The sequence below is a fragment of the Narcine bancroftii genome, chromosome 2 (assembly GCF_036971445.1).
Source record: "Narcine bancroftii isolate sNarBan1 chromosome 2, sNarBan1.hap1, whole genome shotgun sequence".
NCBI classification, from domain to species: Eukaryota; Metazoa; Chordata; class Chondrichthyes; order Torpediniformes; family Narcinidae; genus Narcine; species Narcine bancroftii.
This window is the reverse complement of record NC_091470.1, coordinates 361,111,598-361,131,966: the sequence shown is the minus strand read 5'-3', so window position 1 is coordinate 361,131,966 and position 20,369 is coordinate 361,111,598. Positions and strand designations below refer to the sequence as shown.

Genomic DNA, 20,369 nt, shown 5'->3' with positions numbered 1-20,369 from the left:
GTGAATTGTCATTCACTGCAATCACTGCTGATCTATGACTTAACTCGTCTTGGCCTGCATCCTTTAACTGTCATAAAAAAATAATCTTGATTCATCTCAGGTTTAAAATTGGATCCTTAGCATTCTTAGCAGTTTGTGAACTAGAGTTCCAAACATCTAACATTACATCTGAAACATTTCATCACTGAAGACCTGGCTCTGATTTGAAAGCTACCTGTCTATTCCTTATCGATAGAACAATTACAGGGCAGAAATAGGCCACCTTGGCCCCTCTGGTCTGTGCCAAACCATTTTTTTTCCTAATCCCCTGAACTGCCTACAGCCCATAGCCCTCCATACCTCTCCCATCCAGGTACCTGTCCAAATTCTTCTTAAATGTTACAATTGAACCTGCATTTACCACTTCAGCTGGAACTTGTTCCACATACCCACCACTCTCTGTGTGAAGAAGTAACCCCTAAAGTTTTCCCCTTTCACCCTTAAACCATGTCCTCTAGTTTGTATCTCACCTACCCTCAGTGGAAAAAGCCTATCTACATTTATTCTGTCTATCCCCCTCATCATTTTAAATACCTCTATGAAATCTCCCCTCATTCTTCTACGCTCCAGGGAATAAAGTCCTAACCTGTTTAACCTCTCCCTGTAACTCAGTTCCTGAAATCCGGGCAACATCCAACTAAATCTTCTCAGCACTCTTTCCGTCTAATTGACATCTTTCCTGTAGTCAGGTGACCAAAACTGCACACAATCCTCCAAATTTGGCCTCTCCAATGTCTTATATAACTTTACCATAACATCCCAACTCCTGAACTCAATACTTTGATTTATGAAGGCCAGTATGCCAAAAGCTCTCTTCATAACCCCATCTACCTGTGACACCACTTTCAGGGAATTATGTAATATTTATGTAATATTCCCAGATCCCTCTGTTCTACTGCACTCCTCGGAGCCCTTCCATTTACCATGTATGTTCCTTTTTGGTTTGTCCTTCCATTCTCATCTGCTCTGAGCTGGGCCCAAAGTTGGGGTTCCCAAGAGCAAAGTAAAGTCATGACCCCATGAATCCCTTACGCAGGGCTGGCGGACTCTTTATGGAGTCAAAAGGAATTGCGCAGACTTGTGCAGGTTTCTCAGATGGTAAATCAGACATTTATCTGCACTGCGTCTGACCTAAAATAATCTTCAATTGATTGTTAATCTAACTGAGAATAGTGAGAATAGAACGACTGCATAATTAGATGAACTGATGGGTTGCAACATGTACTCTGGTTCAAAATGCAGAAGTTGATTAATCCTAAATAAAAATATTTCCACTAAACATCCAGTTTAATAGGAAATTTGAATCAAAAATCAATTAAAGGTTAAGCAAGCCTTGAATATTTATTTAAACATTAAATCTTTGACCTGCTTCTTAACTCTCTAGCTGGAAGGCTAATGTTTTAATTCTTCTGTTTTGTTTGCTATACAGTTTAAAATTGATCCTGATGCAAAGGTTCAGAATTTTTAGTTGTAGATCACTTTTCCAGCATTTGCTGTGTTTTATTTGATTCTTTTTTTTTTATCACAGAGGTGAATCATTTCAAAGAATCATTGTGTAAACAGTAGAGTACCTCCATGAGATTTCCTTGTGATAGACCAGTTTTCCACATTTGATTCTGAAGAGACCCACAAGCTTTTGACCTAGGTGCTAACTTCAACAGCCAGGGAACCTGGACGTGTGATCTCACTGATTGTAAAAACACTATATTCTGCATTTTCTTCCATTTTTCCATGTTCACCATTAATACAAGGCCACCCTATGTTCTAGAATGGGGTTAAGTTGAGTGTAGCACATACCTTGCATCTTATACCCCCTTCAAATACCCAACTTCCCAATTTTCTTGATGACCAGGCGAAAGTTTAAACATGTCGATTGTTGATCCCACCTTTTGATGAGTAGGGTCCCTTCGAACCTGCTCCACTGTTCAACAAGATCATGTGTTCTACCTCAAATACCATAACCTGGTCCCACCCCATAACCTTGATTGTTTTAATATACAATCATTTATCGATCTCAGCTTTGAACACAGTCAGTGACAGCCTCCTTTGCCATCACAACAGAATTCCACAGGTTTATCACTGAATGAGGAGACTTTGATCCCAGTTTTAGACCCCTCAGACAGGGAAGACATCCACACTGTCAAGCTCCTTCAAAATTTTATGTTTCAATGAAACCATCTCCAGTTCTAAATTCTAGAGAATAGAATCCTGACTTACTTAATTTCTCCTCATATGATAGATTGGCCTTCCCAGGAACCGTCTAATGAATCTTGATTGCCTTCCTTCTGTAGCACGTATTATCTTTTCTTAGGTCAGGAGATCAAAATTCTCCGTGATTTTGTTGGATGTTGGAAAAGTTGTTGATAAAGATTATGAATATTAGAAGCTCCAAACACATCCGTCTGATACCCCATTATTCTCAGCCTTCCAGCCTATGAAGAATTTGGTTACCCCAATTTTGCTTACTTTCTGTAAACCAGCCCTTAATTCCATGTACTCCAACCTTCATCGCCAACCTTCAGGAACACCTTCTGAAAGTCCAAAGCCACACACCCACTTGTTTTCTCCCCTCCCAATACATTTTCAAAGGGCTAGTGAACCAGATTTTCCTTTCATAAAACCATGTTGACTCTGCTCGATCTTAGTATTTTCAAAGTACAGTCCAACATTTTCCATTTGACCAATATCAAACCAAACAGATAATTCTGTTTTCTGTATCCTTTCTGTCTTTAACAGTTTGGTCACTCTCTAATCTTCCAGAACCATTCCTGAAGATGATAATCAAAGTTTCCACTATTTCTGTTGTCCTTCTTTTGATCTCAGATGCATTCTGTGGATTCTTGGAATTAATCAGTTTTCATTATCTCTCTGGTATTATTTCTTTACTCATGTATTGCTTTTATTTTCTTAATTAGCACTATTTCATGATTTGTGAGGATTTTGCATCTCCTAAAGGCTAGCAGCAAATATTTGTTAAATCCCTCTTTGCTTTTTTTCCCCCATCATATCTTCTCCTGTCTCATCTGTAAAGGATCTGCATTTCCTTTTTTACATTCTGCAGAGGCTCCTACAATTTTTGTTTCTCAGTAGCTTATTTTCTTTTTTCCTTTATCAAGGACCATCATTCCATTCCTTTTGTGGTGGTCCACCAAAGGCCTACTGCAGGGGGCAACCTCTGTACCTGCAGGAGTGTAAGGGGACAGGACAACACCTGGCTGGCTGTCAATCAGTAGGCCTGAAGGGATCAAGCCTCACCTGTCAGAAATAAAACTTCTCACACATGAGTCTCTTTAAAACTGATGACACGACAAGCTTTATTTACAAGTCTGCAGAGTTGGACTCAACTGGTTTCTCACCAGTTAAGCCCCGATACATACAGTGCATTGATTTTTATACCTTTATTATTTGCCCTTCCCCTTCTTATTAATACTGTTTTAATTGGTTAGTATTACAAAAACATTCTAAGTATAACTGCATTATTAATTATCACGTTCGTTACGTACGCTGTGAACTCTACATTCACTGAATTCTGTTTCTCACACTTCTTATCAATCCTTTGTCTCCTGCATGTCTCTCACTATGACCATGAAAAGATAGGTTTAAAAAAACATATTCAGCAGCTCCTTCTGTCCTTGACTGCTAGTAAACTCTCTGTCCATTCTGGCTTCCCTGTTTATGATTAATCATCACATTTTAACTTAAGTCTTTTTAACCTAAATTCTCTATATCACAATCCACCCCTTTCTCTCTTTAAAATGTGTTGAATATATGTATAGATATGAATGGGGATTCAAAGCTAGGGAAGAGAAATGTTTTATGATACATTAATCTCACGCTGAAATAAAAGTCTTACAGGGTCTCCCATCCCCCCTGGTTGCATAGCTTGTTCGACCATGGAAATCACCAGGCTGCGTAGACAGGGAATAATACAGGGCAAAATAAGTAGGAGGAATAAAATACCTCCGATGACCCACAAGAAGGTACGCCACCAGGTTCCTCCAAACCATTTGTCCATCCAATTAAATTGTGGGAAAGGATGCCAGGTTTGAACCGGTACATGGGACAATGTACGAATATTATCAGCGATTTTACGAACGGCTTTTCCATTATCATCAATCTGTAAGCAGCAGTTAGTCAAATTAAGTTTGCCACATACACCTCCTTCCGTGGCTAGGAGATAGTCTAGGGCTAGACGGTTCTGATATATAGCAGAGCGCATTTGACCTTGCTGGGATGCAAGTAATTGCAGGGCTATAGCTGTTTGATTTGTAACAATTTCAAGCACTGCTTGTAAGCGAATTATGCGATTTAACATATATATAGGAGTACGATAACCCCAAGATCCATCTTGAGCCCATGTAGCGGGACCATAATATTGAATTATGCGCTCTGGAGGCCAATCATCTCTCCATTCTCCCAAATGTACCGTGGTAGAGCGGGGTTCACGATGTAATGTATCAAAGACCTTCACGCCTAATTTATGACCGTGATCGTGGGGTAGAAGGAAAAATTCTGGGCGGATTATTCCTAGGAAACAAGTTCCACTCCACTGTGAGGGAAGACGAGTATAAGCTTTATTACCACATACCCAGAATAATCCATTTGGGGATACTCCATACCCCCTTTCCCAAACTCTTTTAAGAACAGGATTTGATTGGTATGGTCCTGTGATGGTGGAAGTGGTACAATTCCAAAACTGAATACTGTTATTAGATAGGGGTAGGCAATTAGTTTTAAAAACAGTGGATAAGAACCAAGTCTGAGGTTTAGGAAACCAAGTGAAAACACCAGGTGAAATGCGAATCCATACAGCCTTGCAGGGACTTTCTCCTACTGGGTATTTGCCGGCTCGTGAGAGACAATAAAAACCAGAGGGGACGTTAGAGAGAGACCAGGTTTCTCTTGATCTCGTTCGGTTAGTTGTCCAAATGCGGGAAATCATGGTCAATGAATTGAGAGGTTCTCCCCACCAAGGCCATTGTTCTGACATCCGTGGACCCCCGCAGACCCAACAATTAGTTACATTAAAAGTTCCTGCAATTTTAGTTGCCAGATCTACAAAAAGGTTATCTCCCCCAATTGCATTACCGAAACTTACATGGTTATTTGGATGGACTCGAACTAAGTCCGGCTGTCTTAAAGGGACAGGTAATTTCAAGTGTGGAGTGTAACTTTTCATTGGAACAGTACGTTGGTGTATGCAAAACCAGAGTCCATCAGGGCATGGTGGGCTTGAGTCACCTTTCCAACCGTTAAGAGGGAAAGGAGTGGTATTAGGAATCTGTATATAATGACCTATATTATTTCCTTCTTTTTCCACACAAGGGGTATATGGATGTTGGGTGGTATTTTCTGCCCAACATTTCTCAGGAACTGAGGTATGGGAAATGAAATTACCTTCCTTTCTTCCCAAATGTGGTCCTGAAACAGGACCACTGTATCTCTGCATTTCTTACATTTCACACCTGATAAAGACATAGGCAAACTAAGAAAAATCAAAGAACATAACAATAACATTGTGAATTAAGTCTTTTTGCGAAATCGTAAGGTAAGAGGTTTTTCTCCAGGAATACAAGTCCAATCTGAGTTCGTATCAGGGTCCTGTGGCGCCTCTACAGGTCCCTTAAATCTGGATGCGTGTGTCCACCCCTTCTCTCTTGTTCGTGCTGCAGCTTCTGTAGTTAAGAGAACTTGGTATGGACCTTCCCACTGGGGCTGGAGTTTTTCAGTCTTCCAGGTCTTGATAAGAATCCAGTCTCCTGGTTCCACTTTGTGTAAAGAAAAGTCTAGAGGCGGTGTTTGTGCCAATAGTCCTCTCTTTCGTAAATCTGTAAGAGAGCGTGACAGTGCCTGTAAATAGTTCCTAACAAATATATCCCCTTCCCCCAAGGTGGGACACCCCTCAACTGTACTCCAGAAGGGAAGCCCAAACATCATTTCATAAGGGGACAGCCCTACATCTTTTCGTGGGGCAGTACGAATTCTCAATAAGGCTAGGGGCAGACACTTTATCCAAGGCATTTTAGTTTCCACCATTAACTTTGTCAATTGGATTTTTAGTGTTCCATTCATACGTTCGACCTTCCCTGAGCTTTGTGGATGCCAAGGGGTATGTAATTTCCAAGAGACCTGTAATGCATCACAAATCAATTGCTGGATTTTTGAAGAAAAATGTGGACCCCTGTCTGAGTCTATAGAATCCATTATACCATATCTGGGGATTATCTGCTCTAGGAGGAGGCGAGCTACTGTAGAGGCTGTAGTATTTATTGTTGGGAAGGCTTCTACCCATCGGGTAAAGTGATCTATTATCACCAACAGATATTTCCATCTTTGAACTTGAGGTAACTCTGTGAAGTCGATCTGGATACGTTGAAAAGGGCGTATGGCTAATGGTTGACCTCCCATGGTCCCTGTCCTCATTATCTTCTTATTAATTTTTGTGCATAGGTAACAATTTTGCACCTCTTGTTGGGCCAAGGTGTAGATTCCTTTACACACATATTCTCGAAGCACTGTGTCACATAAGGCTTGGGTGCCCCAGTGGCTCTGTTGATGCAGGTGTTTTAAAATGTTGCGAGTTATTTCTTTATTTAGAACAGTTCTTCCATCTGGTGTTTTCCATGTTCCATCAGGTAATTGGCTTGCGCCCAGCTGATCCATGTTCTTTTCTTCCTTAGCAGTGAAAATGGGAGCTGTCTTTATGCCTTGCCTTATTGGGATTAAAGTCAGCAAACGGACTTCTTGTTGCATGGCTGCTCTTTTGGCTTCTTCATCAGCCAGTCTGTTTCCAATTGCTGTCGGGTTATCTCCCCTTTGATGGCTTGGTATGTAGACCACTGCTATTTCTTGGGGTAATGTTAAGGCTTCTAAAGTCAGAGTAATCATCTGTTCGTGTGCCAATTCCTTTCCTCTTGATGTAATTAGACCACGCTCCTTCCAGATCTTACCAAAGGTATGCACCACTCCGTATGCGTATTTGGAATCTGTGTAAATCGTTCCAATTTTCTTTGCCAGTATTTTGAGGGCTCTCTGCAAGGCATATAGTTCACAGGATTGTGCTGACCAGCTTCCGGGTAGTCTCGTGGATTCTACTACTTTCCAAGTATTTCCTTCTATTATAGCATACCCATTTCTTCTCATTCCGTCAACACATCTGGCGGAGCCGTCAATGTAGAATTCATATCCTTCTCCCAGTGGAGTATCGCAAAGGTCTTCTCGGGTCTTGGTCTGAAGATCTGTCAACTCGACACAGTCATGCTCCACCTCTTTCTCTGTTTCACTGCCGTATAAAAACTGAGCTGGGTTGCAGCTATTAATTTTTGCAAACTGTAAATCTTCTCCAACCATTAAAATGGTTTCATACTTTAATATACGAGAATCAGTCAGCCATCGATGGGCAGTTTGTGTTAATAAAACACTCACAGAATGGGAGGTGTACACAGTCATCTTTCCTCCAAAAGTAAGTTTACGTGCTTCCTCTACCAACAGAGCAGCAGCCGCTACTCCCTGGATACACGTCGGCCATCCGCGAGACACTGGGTCCATCATTTTGGAAAGGAAAGCTACTGGGTGTCGCTGACCGCCTTTTTCCTGTGTTAAAACTCCCACAGCTGTTCCTTGGTTATGAGTGACAAATAGCTGGAAGGGCTGTTTTAAAGAGGGCAGAGTGAGCACTGGGGCTCGTGTTAGGCGATGTTTCAAGTCCTCGAACCATCCCTCCTCCTCCTGGGTCCATTTCAATGGATAGTCATTTTCATTTGTCAGTTTATCATACATAAACTTCACCAAAGCTGAGTAGTCCTCTATCCATAACCTACAGTATCCTAAGAGTCCCAGGAATTGTCTTATTTCCTTCTTATTATGGGGTAAAGGCATTCTAGTGATTCCCGCAATTCGTTCAGGGGTAATCCGTTTCTGTCCTTTACTTATCTGGTGTCCCAGATATATCACAGTTTTCTCAACAAACTGTAACTTGTTTCTGGACACTCGTAGACCCTTTTTCCCCAGATAATTCAAGAGTCTAATGGTCTCTCTCCTCATTTCTTGTTCCTTGGGTCCTGATAATAGTAAATCATCCACATACTGCATTAGTTGGGAATCATCAGATTGTGGATAGTCCATCAGGATTTGTTCTAGCATTTGTCCAAACAGGTTTGGAGATTCAGTGAACCCTTGGGGCAATACAGTCCACCGAAACTGTCTCCGTCTACCTGTCCATGGATTTTCCCATTCAAACGCAAACATATCTCTACTTTCCTCTTCTAACGGACAAGTCCAGAAGGCATCCTTCAAGTCGATAACACTAAACCACTCATGGTCTGGGGGAATCCGACTCATAATAGTATAGGGATTAGGCACCACTGGGTGGCGGGTCTGAACAATAGCATTCAAACTTCTTAGATCCTGAACTAGGCGATAGGATCCATCTGACTTTTTTACTGGGAGTATAGGGGTGTTATAAGGTGACATGCATTCTTCTAATAGTCCGTCTCGTATTAAAGTCTCAATTACCGGCTGTAGCCCTTTTCTCCCTTCCAAAGAAATAGGATACTGACGTTTCCTTACCGGCTGATGACCTGGTATTAATGTGACATGTAAAGGTGGGATGTCCAGACCTCCTCGATTTCCCTCCTTATACCAGACTCTCTCGTCAATCTGCCGTTCATCCTCTTCTTTTAAAGCGCAGAGGTGGACTCGCACTTCTCCGTCCACAGGGAGAGCACCCAAACCTAGGAGAGCCTGTAAGTCCCTTCCTAGGAGGTTAAATCCAGCCGAAGGTAATAACAAGAGGTCTTGTACCCCTTCTCTTTCTTCCAGTTTCACTGTTACTTGGGGAATTATTGATACCATTCTGGGAGCTCCTTCTATCCCAGAAATTGTCAAATTACTTTTTATAGGCTCAGTTCCGATTGGCACAGTTATTACACTACTTCGTTCCGCTCCTGTGTCCACCATAAACACCACCTCTTCTCCCTTGGGACCAATTTTTAGTTTTACCAGGGGTTCCCTCTTATATTTGGTCCCTAACATTTGGAACCCCTGACACCCCTAATCTTCTTCCATAAGTTCGAGGGCACGCAATTCCCTCTTGTATCGGGGGCATTCCCTCTTAAAGTGTCCTTCCTCATTGCAGTAATAGCATTTAACAAATCTCCGGGGTCTTCCCTCTCTTGGATATTTTGGATTGTTTAGAGGAAGGTTTTGTTTTCTTTCCCCTCTGGATTCAGCATTCATCTGTCGGATAGTCTGTACCATAACCTTTGTCGCCTTCTTTTGATCTTCTTCTTCTCTCTGCACATATACTTTTTGTGCCTTTTTTAACAGTTCACTTAGGGGTTTTTCACTCCAGTCCTCCTCCTTTTCTAGTTTCTTTCTAATGTCTTGCCATGATTTGGAAACAAATTCAATTCGAATAAGCTGTTCACCCATTGGTGTACTAGGGTCCACACCAGCATACTGTTGGACATTCTTTCTCACCCTCTCCAAAAAATCAGTAGGGGACTCGTCTTTCCCCTGGTGGTTCCCAAATGCCTTGGTAAAATTGTGACCCTTTGGCACAGCCTCCCGTATCCCTTTAATTGTCCACTCTCTATATTGTCTCATACTTGCCAATCCCTCGGGTGTTCGTTTGTCCCACCTGGGTTCATTTAAGGGATATTTTTGTTCATGGGGTCTAGGGTCCCCAGGTTGTTCATATTCCCACATGAGGAGGGCAGCCCGTCGAATCATCTGCCTCTCCTGGGGTGAAAATAATGTTCCCATTATTGCCTGCATCTCTTCCCACGTATATGTGTTTGGTCCCAAGAATTGGTCAAGCTGTTCAGCCAGTCCTATAGGATCTTCCAATAACTTTTTCATTTCTTTCTTAAATCCCCGCACCTCTGTACTAGTTAGGGGAACATTCGCATATCCCGTTCCCCCTCCCGGTCCTCCCATAGGAACTTCTCTCAGGGGATTTAGGTTTATTGAAAACTTTGATGGTCCTGGACCAGTCTGGGATCTTGTCCAGGGTCGGTTTACCGGTGGAAGTTTAGGGTCCGACTCCCTTAATTCATCCTTTTTATCCCGGCCCCCTTCGGGGCAATCAGATTCATCACCTTTCCCCTCCGGTAATAAGCTTTCCTCGGGCGCAGTAGGCACCGGGGGAATATAAGGAGGGGGAAGGTTGTCCAGAGGTTCCCATTTCTTTTCTCCTGCCACTCTCAATTTAAAACATTCTGTTAAGGATCCTGGCCAGGGAACCCAACAAAATGCATATGCTGACTCTTCTTGATTCACCTTTGGTCTCGAATTTACATATATGTTTAATGCTTGTCTAACCCAATCCTCATCAGATCCAAATTTCGGCCACCAGACCGAGGAACCTTTAATAGGTTGTTTTGACCAAAGGAGACAATATTGGACCATCTTTTTCTTGTTTTTGTCCCGATATCTTTTACTATCCCAATTTTCAAACATTCTCCCCAAAGGGCTGTCAAGGGGTACTCCCAGGAATTGTCCTGAATTTTCAGACGAGCCCTTAGATTTTGATCCTCCCATTTTCCCACCTAGATCTGTTTATCGTTGCTGAGGACCCTCTCGCTCTGGACCCTACTCCCTTCCTCTCAGACGCCTCGTCGGAGGTGCTGTCCCTCCTTCGGTTACCGCTGAGGTTTTCCTGGGGTTGACCCCTCTCTTCTCGGCACTTCGTCGGAGGTGCTGTCCCTCCTTCGGTTACCGCCGAGGTTTCCCTGGGGTCTATCCTAGAGTCCCGCGACAGGGTCCTCACACAACGACAAAAGATCTATACTTAATCTATTCCGTTAGGTTTTTATCCAAACAGGTGTATCCCGTTACACCTGTTACCCAATCCCCACACCACAATCGTAAGTCGTCACTTACCGGTGTCTTCCCGGGGATTGAACCGTCACCCTTCTCCTCTCCGTCTTGTCGTGTCACCCTGTCCGGATACCACTCGCTCAAGCCGCCCGAAGCGACGAGAAAGGGACTAGGAGCCGCTGAACTCAGCGGGGTGCACCGCCTCCGATGTCCCTCTTCTCGCCTCCCCTCACGGCCGGAGTGTGGATCCCGGACGAGCCCCCATTTGTCAGAAATAAAACTTCTCACACATGAGTCTCTTTAAAACTGATGACACGACAAGCTTTATTTACAAGTCTGCAGAGTTGGACTCAACTGGTTTCTCACCAGTTAAGCCCCGATACATACAGTGCATTGATTTTTATACCTTTATTATTTGCCCTTCCCCTTCTTATTAATACTGTTTTAATTGGTTAGTATTACAAAAACATTCTAAGTATAACTGCATTATTAATTATCACGTTCGTTACGTACGCTGTGAACTCTACATTCACTGAATTCTGTTTCTCACACTTCTTATCAATCCTTTGTCTCCTGCATGTCTCTCACTATGACCATGAAAAGATAGGTTTAAAAAAACATATTCAGCAGATCCTTCTGTCCTTGACTGCTAGTAAACTCTCTGTCCATTCTGGCTTCCCTGTTTATGATTAATCATCACATTTTAACTTAAGTCTTTTTAACCTAAATTCTCTATATCACATCACCCAGTCGAGTTGTCAAGCACCCTCCAGGATATAAGTCTGTGCCGGCCTCCCGAAGCTCACTCAGAGTTACTGCAGCTAAAGCCAGCCTGGCTCTGTGGAAGTCTTTGTGGATTAAAGCCTGTTGTAGTCTTTATCTTTGTGTGTGCCTGATTCTGGCTAACAGTGTACCATACCTTTTTTGATATTTGGTTCCTGCCATCCACAGATTTTTACTCCTGCCACTGATTTGAATTCCTCAGAGTAGCCATTCTTGGTCCACACACAGCCAAACATTTGCAATCAGTGAGACCCTGACCTGCAAACAGCCAGGAACTAATCATGCAGAACACTGTTCTTGGTTTTAAGGGCAGTCAGCTGGTGGCAGCCTGCCGGTCAGAGAAAGATCTGCTGTAGTGTCTTGTAAACTCTGGTCTTATCACCCCAAGGAATGGAATCTTTATGTAATCTCTCCTTGTGATTTAACCCTCAATAACAATCTATGCTGCTTTCCTTCCAAAGTCCATATATTCTCCTTAAGGTCTGGGGTCAACTTTATTTAGCTGACATTTTGTTGTCACCTGCTACATAACTTCTACCCTGATTATATTTACTTCTCGGTATTAAAAAAAAGCATCCCTGAGCTTTCTGGGTTACTCTCTTGTGTCCATTAAAGTTTAATGATCCATATAAATGAATCCCTGTCTTTTAGAGCTACATTGCTTTGCTTTTCACCTGTTGGAAATGTGATTTGTTATATTTGAATGTATGATTTGCCACCCTTTAACTTGTCTACTTAATATATTCATATCTCCTTCCAATTCAGTGCTTCCATCTGTACTTTCAATGTGTCACCAGTAACTGTGGCTGGCTGGCTTGTTATTCCAATGTCTGAATTGTTTCTAGATACAGTCATACAGTCATGCCTCAAATGCATCCTGGCAAGGCACCATTCAAAAAAAACAATATGAGAATCTCGTGTTACGTACTTTACGCACTTAGCCAGGTCAATAATGTCTTTTTGATTCCTTCAGCCATACACCTAAGTTAACAGTTACACAGCCTTGAATGCGTAGATATTTTGCATTAGCATTTTAGCTGTAAATTGCAATAAAAATCAGAAATTTAATTAGTTGCCTTTTTGTTTTGCTTACATAATTTTGGCAAAGTGATAATTGCCCATGAACTAAACCAAAAACTTAATCCTATATTCAGTAACAACATTTAGAACATATGGAAGGTCGACAGCACCAACACCCTTTGTCCTGGGTGATCTGCTGATCACGATGCCATTTTAAACTGCTCACCTGCCTGTTCATTTATCTGCATAATTATCTCTTTATCCTTGCTGTCCTGTCTGCTTCCACTATGTTCCCTTGCAGAAAGGTCTACTTTATTTACATTTAAAAAAATTAAACTTTCCACCTCTCGCCCTCTAGTATTTTCATTACATTTCCACCCTGGGTGGAAAAAAATCTAACCTATCCATGCCTGATGCAATTTTATATACTTTTATCAGTTCGCCTCTCAGGCTGTGTGCTCCAAATAATGCAAGAAAACAATTCATGTTTTTTTCCAACCTCGAATTCTGATCTTGGTAACTGCCTGATGAACCCCTTCTACACCCTCTCCAAAACATCCATATCTTTCTTGTAATGCAGTGACCAGAAATGCCTACAATATAACAAATGTGACCTAACCAAAGTTTTGTATGTCTGCAAGGTAACCTTCCTGAATTTTCTATCTTTCCCTATTTCTCTTCTTTCCTCCATCTCCCCAACCCTTCCGCTACCCTCCCCTCATCACTTCTCAGCTTCTTCTACCCTCATCACTTCTCAGCTTCTTCTACCCTCATCACTTCTCAGCTTCTTCTACCCTCCCACCTCTTAGCTGTTAGTCTATGCTCTTCCTCCTGCCCCTTTCCCCCCCCCCCCTTCTTCTCATTCAGGTGCCTGCTCATTTATTTTTTACTCCTATCTTAATGAAAGGCCTGGGCCCGAAACATTGGTTACCCCTTTACTTCCTATGGAAGCTGCATGACCTACTGAGTTTCTCTAGCACATCAGTGTATTGGATTCGACCCCAGTGTCACCAAACTTACTTGTTTAACAAGATCACCTCCTGACATTCATACTCAATACACTGACTGATGAAGGCAAAGATGCGTATATCTTTATTACCCTGTAGTCTTGTGTGGCCATTTTCAGGGAGCTGTACTTAACACTCCTAGATCCCCTGCCTAGAAACGCTCTCAAGTCCTACATTTGACCTCCCAAAGTACAACACTTCACTCTTGTCTGGATTGCCTTGTCTCTGTCCACATTTTTGACTGGTCCGAATTGTGCCGAATCTTTTGACATCCTTCCACACTATCCACGGCAATTTGCAAACTTGTATTAACTCTTTGTTCAAATATAACGCAGACAAGGAAGAGCCCAGCAATGTTCAGCGCTTCTTTTAATGCTGATTTTATTTTTCCTTTCCCCCCTCCCCCCCCCCCCCCTTCAGAGGAGTTAATGTGGTTCCATTTCTGGAATACGTAGGAGCACCTAAAGGAATAATACAGATTTTGAACCATTCTACGGGTGGCAATGCGCTGACTGCGTATGCACTGTACAAGGTGAGTGAAGTGTTGCACTGGCTGGTCTTTCCAGTGTTATTTATGGTATCCTGCATATTATTTCCTGAGTCTGCTATCACCTACAGGGGCAAGAGATGGGGTGGGGTGGGGTGGGGGGGGGGGAAATGGTTAGGCACATGGGGACAGCATCTTCAGATACATACTTTTCTCACTGTTACTTCATTGTCACTGGGTCTGAATATTAGGACACCCAACAGTTCTGTGGGAGCAATCTCCCAGTTCAAGTTTACTCTCATGCATAGCAAGGAACAGAGTGAAAGTTCATTTTCTGAGCAGTCCAGCTAGTCACTCCAAACATAGTACAGCAGTTAAAATTATATTTTCAGATTCCTTTTCCTGTGGGCGAGACAGAATTGCCACTTATTGGGAGTGGGGGAAAAAACCTGACTCAATGTACATATGTAAATAAATAAATGTAAACAAACTGCAATGCAGAGAGAGAGAAAAATCAATAAAGTGCAAAAATAAATGTCCTTAAATGAATCCCTGATTTAAATTAACAAGTCTGATAGTGGAGGGGTAGCACCTGTTCCTGAACCAATTGGTGCACGACTTGTGGCACCTATACTTCTTGCCTGAGGGTAGTAGTGAGAACAGCGCGTGTGCTGGGTGGTGTGGATCCTTGATGATTGCTGCTGCTCTCTGACTGCAGCATTCCCTTAAGGTTAGGGTCAATGGCAGGGAGGGTTTTGCATGTGATATACGGGGCTCTGTCCTCTACCTTTTCAGGGCTTTATGCTTTGTGGTATTGGTGACCCCATACCATGTTGTGATGCAGCTGGTCAGCACGCTTCCCACCACATATCTGTAGATATTTGCCAGGGTTTTTGATGTCATGCCAAACCTCCACAAACTCTTGAGGAAGTAGAAGCACTGACATGCTTTATTCACGATGCCATTAGTGTGTTGGGTCCAGGAAATATCCTCAGAGATAGTGACTCCCAAGAAATTAAATTTGATCATCCTCTCCACCTGCCTGAGAGTAAGAAACCATGTCAGTTTCAACAAGATTGTGAAGATGTCAGGGTCTATTAATGTGCTCTTGATCTCAGAAGAGTTGTCATGAGGGGAGCAGCTTCCTTCATTTAACACTTCACTACCTGTTCATTGACCTGTGTCTGTTTATTAGCCTTATTAAGGTTCAGTTTATGTAAAAATATATATATCTCTACAGAGTGCACAGCAGTTAATCAGTGCTGCAGATGTAAGAATTTACATGTGGTTCCCTTAATTTGGCATTTGGTTATTGAAGTATATTGCAGGAAGGAAGTACAGGACTGCCTGTACAGGGAAATGACTTCTTACCGCTGGCTGTGAGATTGATGAATGGTATCCTGTAACCAAGCAAATTATTCCAAAATATATTTTATATTTGTATATTATTTAAAGATGGCACCACATCTGAAGGTGCTGTAACAGCATCGCTGCTGGTGGAATGAACTGGGGGGGGGCAGGAAGTGCAGTGTTTCCCCACAGGATTCAACACCCAATACAGGCTTTCAACAGCCTGTTAAAGGAGCCAGCGGTGGTTTATTTAAAATCTTGCGACCGGGCTCAAAATGACGGCGCTTGTGTTTGGCAGTGGCAATGAGAAGTTGCAGACTTCAGGGGGAGAAGCAGACCGGCGCAGGGCATCAGTAACGTGGACAACAACCCTCATTGCGAAGGAGTAGCAGATGACGGTGTCCATGATGGGGGACCAGCGAGGGGCTGTGCTGAAGGATATACACTAGCTGAGGGCTGTTGGCGACATGAAGTCAAAGGACTCACACCAGGCTGCAGGAAACAGGTATCAGAACATGGATAAGGGAGGGTGCTGAGAGGACCTGGGCACTGAAGGCTTCCTCATGGAGTTGGAATTTTGGATTTGGGTTTGGGTTGCCAATGGTTTGAACTGAACTGGAGTATTATGCGGCTGCAGAGGTTGCAGGAACACTGGAGACAAATCCATAAACACTCAGTTGCTTTGAGGGGACTTTTGCTTCTCTTTATCTGACTGTAAGGAGTACCAGGAAATGCTAATGGTGAATCTTTGTCTGCCTAAAAGGCAATTTAGTGCAATTGTGGCGGCGCACATCCTCATGGCAAACTGGCCCCGCTTGAATCGCCACGTGGCGGGGCAGCCATGGGGAAATGGCATCGTTAGAGGTTTCTCTCTGACTCCAGCATCCCTTCCAATGGGTGCCCTGGGGCAGCGATTATAACGTCACAATGCACCTGGTGACAGAGCCCCTTAAAGGGGCGCGCTGAATGTGAATAAAAACAGTCGTTAACGACCATCAGTGTGGTAGCAGTGATTTCCTTTAGCTCCTGCAACCGCCACAGTGGTGACCCCGACAGGCCCAGATGTCTATCTGGACCCAGCGAACGATGGATGCAGCCAAGGTGGACACTGTAGCCCTCAAACTTCCCCTCCCCCCCACTTCTGGTCCCATCGCCCACGGACGTGAATCAGGCTGGCAGAGGCACAATTCCACCTCCGCAACATCTCAGCCAACACCGCAAAATTTTACCACGTCGTGGGCGCGCATCATTCACCGGCCACCAGCAGTGGGCAAGTATACAGCCCTCAAAAATCTCCTGGGGAAGTTTGGCCTCACTCCCCATCAGCGTGCTTCCAGGCTTATACACCTGGATGGGTTGGGGGAATCACAGTCCCTCAGCCCTCATGGATGAAATGCTGGCCCTGGCGGAGGATCATGAAGCATGTTTCCTCTTCCGCCAGATATTCCTTGAACAGATGCCAGAAGATAACTAGCTCCATCTGTCCAAAGAGGACTTTTCTGACCCCTGCAAGACCATAGCCCGGACAGACGCCCTCTGGCACCCAAAACTGGAGAATGAGGCAACCCTCAGCCAAGTCTCCAAGCCGGTGCCCCGCCATCTGCAGGATACCCTCAAGCACAAGATGGAGGAAACCCAGTCAACATGGTGCTTTTATCACCAGCGCTGGGGAGTGAAAACCTGCAAGTGCCGCCAGCCCTGCGACTTCCAGGGAAATGGCCAGGCCAACTGCCATTGATGGCTGCGATGGTTGGCCACGTGAACAGCCTCCTTCACATCACTGACAAGTCCACGGGCTGCCAGTTCCTGGTGGACATGAGCTGAGCGCCCTCCCCCCTACAGCACTGGAAACTCGCACTTGGACCCACGGTCCAACCCTGCGGGCTGCCAATCAAGACCTATGGCACCTGTAGGGCACAGATGCAGATCGGGGATGAAAAGTTCACTTGGAGGTTCATCCTGGCCTCAGTGGGCACCGCGCTGTTAGGGGCTGACTTTCTAAGGACTCACGGTCTGCTGCTCAACGCCCGCACCTTTCGCTGAGTGCACCTGGGCACAGCGGGCGACGACAGACCCAAAATCACCACGGTAGCCACCACCACAGACGAGTTCGCCAAAATCCTCAGTCCTGGAGCCACGCTTCGACGTCACCTCCCCCCGCCATGGAGTTTTCCATCACATCTCCTCAAAAGACCCCCTGCTGCACACCAGAGCTAAATGTCTGCCACCGTAGAAGCTAAAACAGAGAAAGGAGGAATTCTCCAGGCTCCAGGAGTTTGGCATCGTTCGGCGGTCAGACAGCGCTTGGGCAGTGCCACTGCACATGGTCCCGAAGTCATCAGGGTGTTGAAGGCCCTGCAGAGACTACAGACGGCTAAATGACGCCACGACTCCAGACAGGTTCCTGGTCCCCCATATCTAGGACTTCACGGCCAACACCAAAAATCGATCTGGTGCGCGGATACCACCAGATCCCGGTCCACCCCGATGACGTTGGAAAGACCGCCATTATCACCCCTTTCAGCTTGTTCAAATTCCTCCGGATGCCGTTCGGGTTGAAAAACGCGGCCCAGACATTCCTGCTCCTCATGGATGCAGTGGGTAGGGATTTGGACTTTGTCTTTATCTACCGAGATGACATCCTGGTAGCTAGCCACAGCCGCGAAAAGCACAAAGCCCATCTCCATACCCTGTTCACCCGGCTGGCAGAATTCAGCCTCACGGTCAACAAGGCCAATTGCCAGGTTGGGAAATGGACATTGCAGTTCCTGGGGCACACCATCTCAGCGCCTGGGGCAGCTCTGGCACCAGAGAAAGTGGCAGCCATCCAGCATTTTCTCAAACCCTCCTCCCTCAAGGGCCTGCAGGAATTCGTGGGAAGGGTAAATTTTTACCAGCGATTCATCCCCAACACCGCCCGCATCGTACACCCTCTTTTCGCACTGATTGCAATGAAAGAGAAGACCCTGGCCTGGTCGGAGGAGGCGGATGAGGCCTTCACTGCAATGAAACAGGCCCTCTCAGAGTGACTTTGTTGGTGCACCTGCTCCCGGAAGCCCACAAAGTGCTCTCGGTCGACGCTTCCACCACGGCGATCGAGGGTGCTCTGGAACAGTGGCTGGACGGGCAACCAGTTGGGTAACCAGTTGCAGCAGGCCAGTGTGTTCGACCGGGAGCTCCTGGCGCTGTTCCTGGGCCATCAGCCACTTCCGATACTTCTGGGAGGGCAGAACTTTCACTGTTTTTACCAATCACAAGCCCCTCACCCAAGCACTGGCTATGGCCAAGGACCTGCCGTCGGCCAGGCAACAGCGCCACCTGTCCTACGTGTCCGAATTCACTCCAGATATCCGGCACAGGGCGGGCAAGGACAATGTGGTCGCGGAGGCACTCTCTCGCCCGGCCATCAACACGCTAGCTCCTGGCCTTGACTATGCGCAACTAGCGCAGGCCCAGCAGCACGACGCCGAAACTCGAGCTCTCCGGACCGCCATCTCGGGTTTCCAGCTCGAGGATATCCTGCTTCCTGACTCCGCCCAGCCGCTGCTCTGCGACATCTCCACCGGCTCACCGCGCCCGGTAGTCCCACAGGAGTGGAGGGCCAGGGTCGTCAGCTCTATCCACGATCTCGCCCACACCTCAGTAAAAACTACCGTGCATATGGTGACGCAGCAATTCGTCTGGCATGGCCTCAAGAAGGAGGTGGCAGCGCTAACCCGCAACTACATCAAGTGCCAGACGTCTAAAGTCCACAAGCACACGCAGGCCACTGTTCAACATTTCGACTCAGCAACGTGAAAGTTCCAGCATATCCATGTGGATGTCGTGAGCTCCTTGCCGGTGTCCAGGGAGTCACGGTACCTATTTACCATAGTGGACAGAGGAACCAGATGGCCGGAAGCCATCCCAGTCCGTGAGGCGTCAGTGGAGACGTGTGCTCGAGCCTTTGTCGGCCAGTGGATCGCTCGTTTCGGTGTGCTGGTGCACATCACGAGCAACAGAGGCGCCCAAATTACTTCCGCACTATGGTCGCAGCTGGCAACGCTTTTAGGGGTAACACTGCACCACACCGAGGCCTAACACCCACAGTCTAACGGGTTGGTAGAGAGGTTCCACCGACACCTAAAGTCTGCTCTGATAGCAAGACTTTCCGGTCCTGACTGGGTGGATGATTTGCCCTGGGTTCTCCTAGGGATTAGGACGGTGCCCAAGGAGGACCTACAAGCCACGTCAGCAGAAATGGTTCTCCCTGCCAGTCGAATTCTTCGGCCCGAGGCCAAGATGAGGCACAACGAAGGTGAGCGGCTCGCGGACCTCCATAAATGACTGGCAACCTAACCCCGCCGCCCCCATTGCACCACAGCACCCAACCATCCCATCGACCGAAAGATCTGGATGTGGCGCAATTTGTGTTCATCCTGAGAAGACCACAGAGGGCCCCACTGCAGCGCCCATACGAAGGGCCGTACAAGCGGTGGTTGGGTGGGACTTTTACTTTAGATGTGGGGGCCAGGGAAGAGTTGTTTACTGTGGACCACTTAAAAGCTGTTCATTTAGACTTATCGCAGCCGGTGCAGACGGCCGCGCCCAAGCGCCGGGGCTGGCCGCCAAAGTGACAGGGCGCGTAGCTGGTTCTTGGTGGGATGGGGGAGTAGCTATGTGGCAGCGCACATCCTCATGGTGAACCGGCCCCGCTTGTATCGCCACGTGGCGGGGCAACCATGGGAAAATGGCATCGTTAGATGTTTCTCTCTAGCTCCAGCATCCCTTCCAGAGGGCGGCCTGGGGCAGCGATTACGACATCACAGTGTACCAGGTGACTGAGCTCCTGCAGCCCTTAAAGGGGGCGCGCTGAATTAGAA

The 20,369-nt window shown here is 45.6% G+C and overlaps 1 protein-coding gene across 10 annotated transcripts in view; it reads left to right on the top strand.

The window, feature by feature from the left end:
• Positions 1 to 20,369, top strand: part of fam210aa (family with sequence similarity 210 member Aa) — a 44,901-nt gene that overhangs the window by 20,369 nt on the left and 4,163 nt on the right. For all 10 annotated transcript variants that reach the window (XM_069922490.1, XM_069922484.1, XM_069922489.1 and 7 more), the window contains one exon: positions 14,091 to 14,202. In XM_069922490.1, coding sequence (XP_069778591.1) covers positions 14,091 to 14,202 — 112 coding nt within the window. The remainder of the gene's footprint in view (positions 1 to 14,090; positions 14,203 to 20,369) is intronic.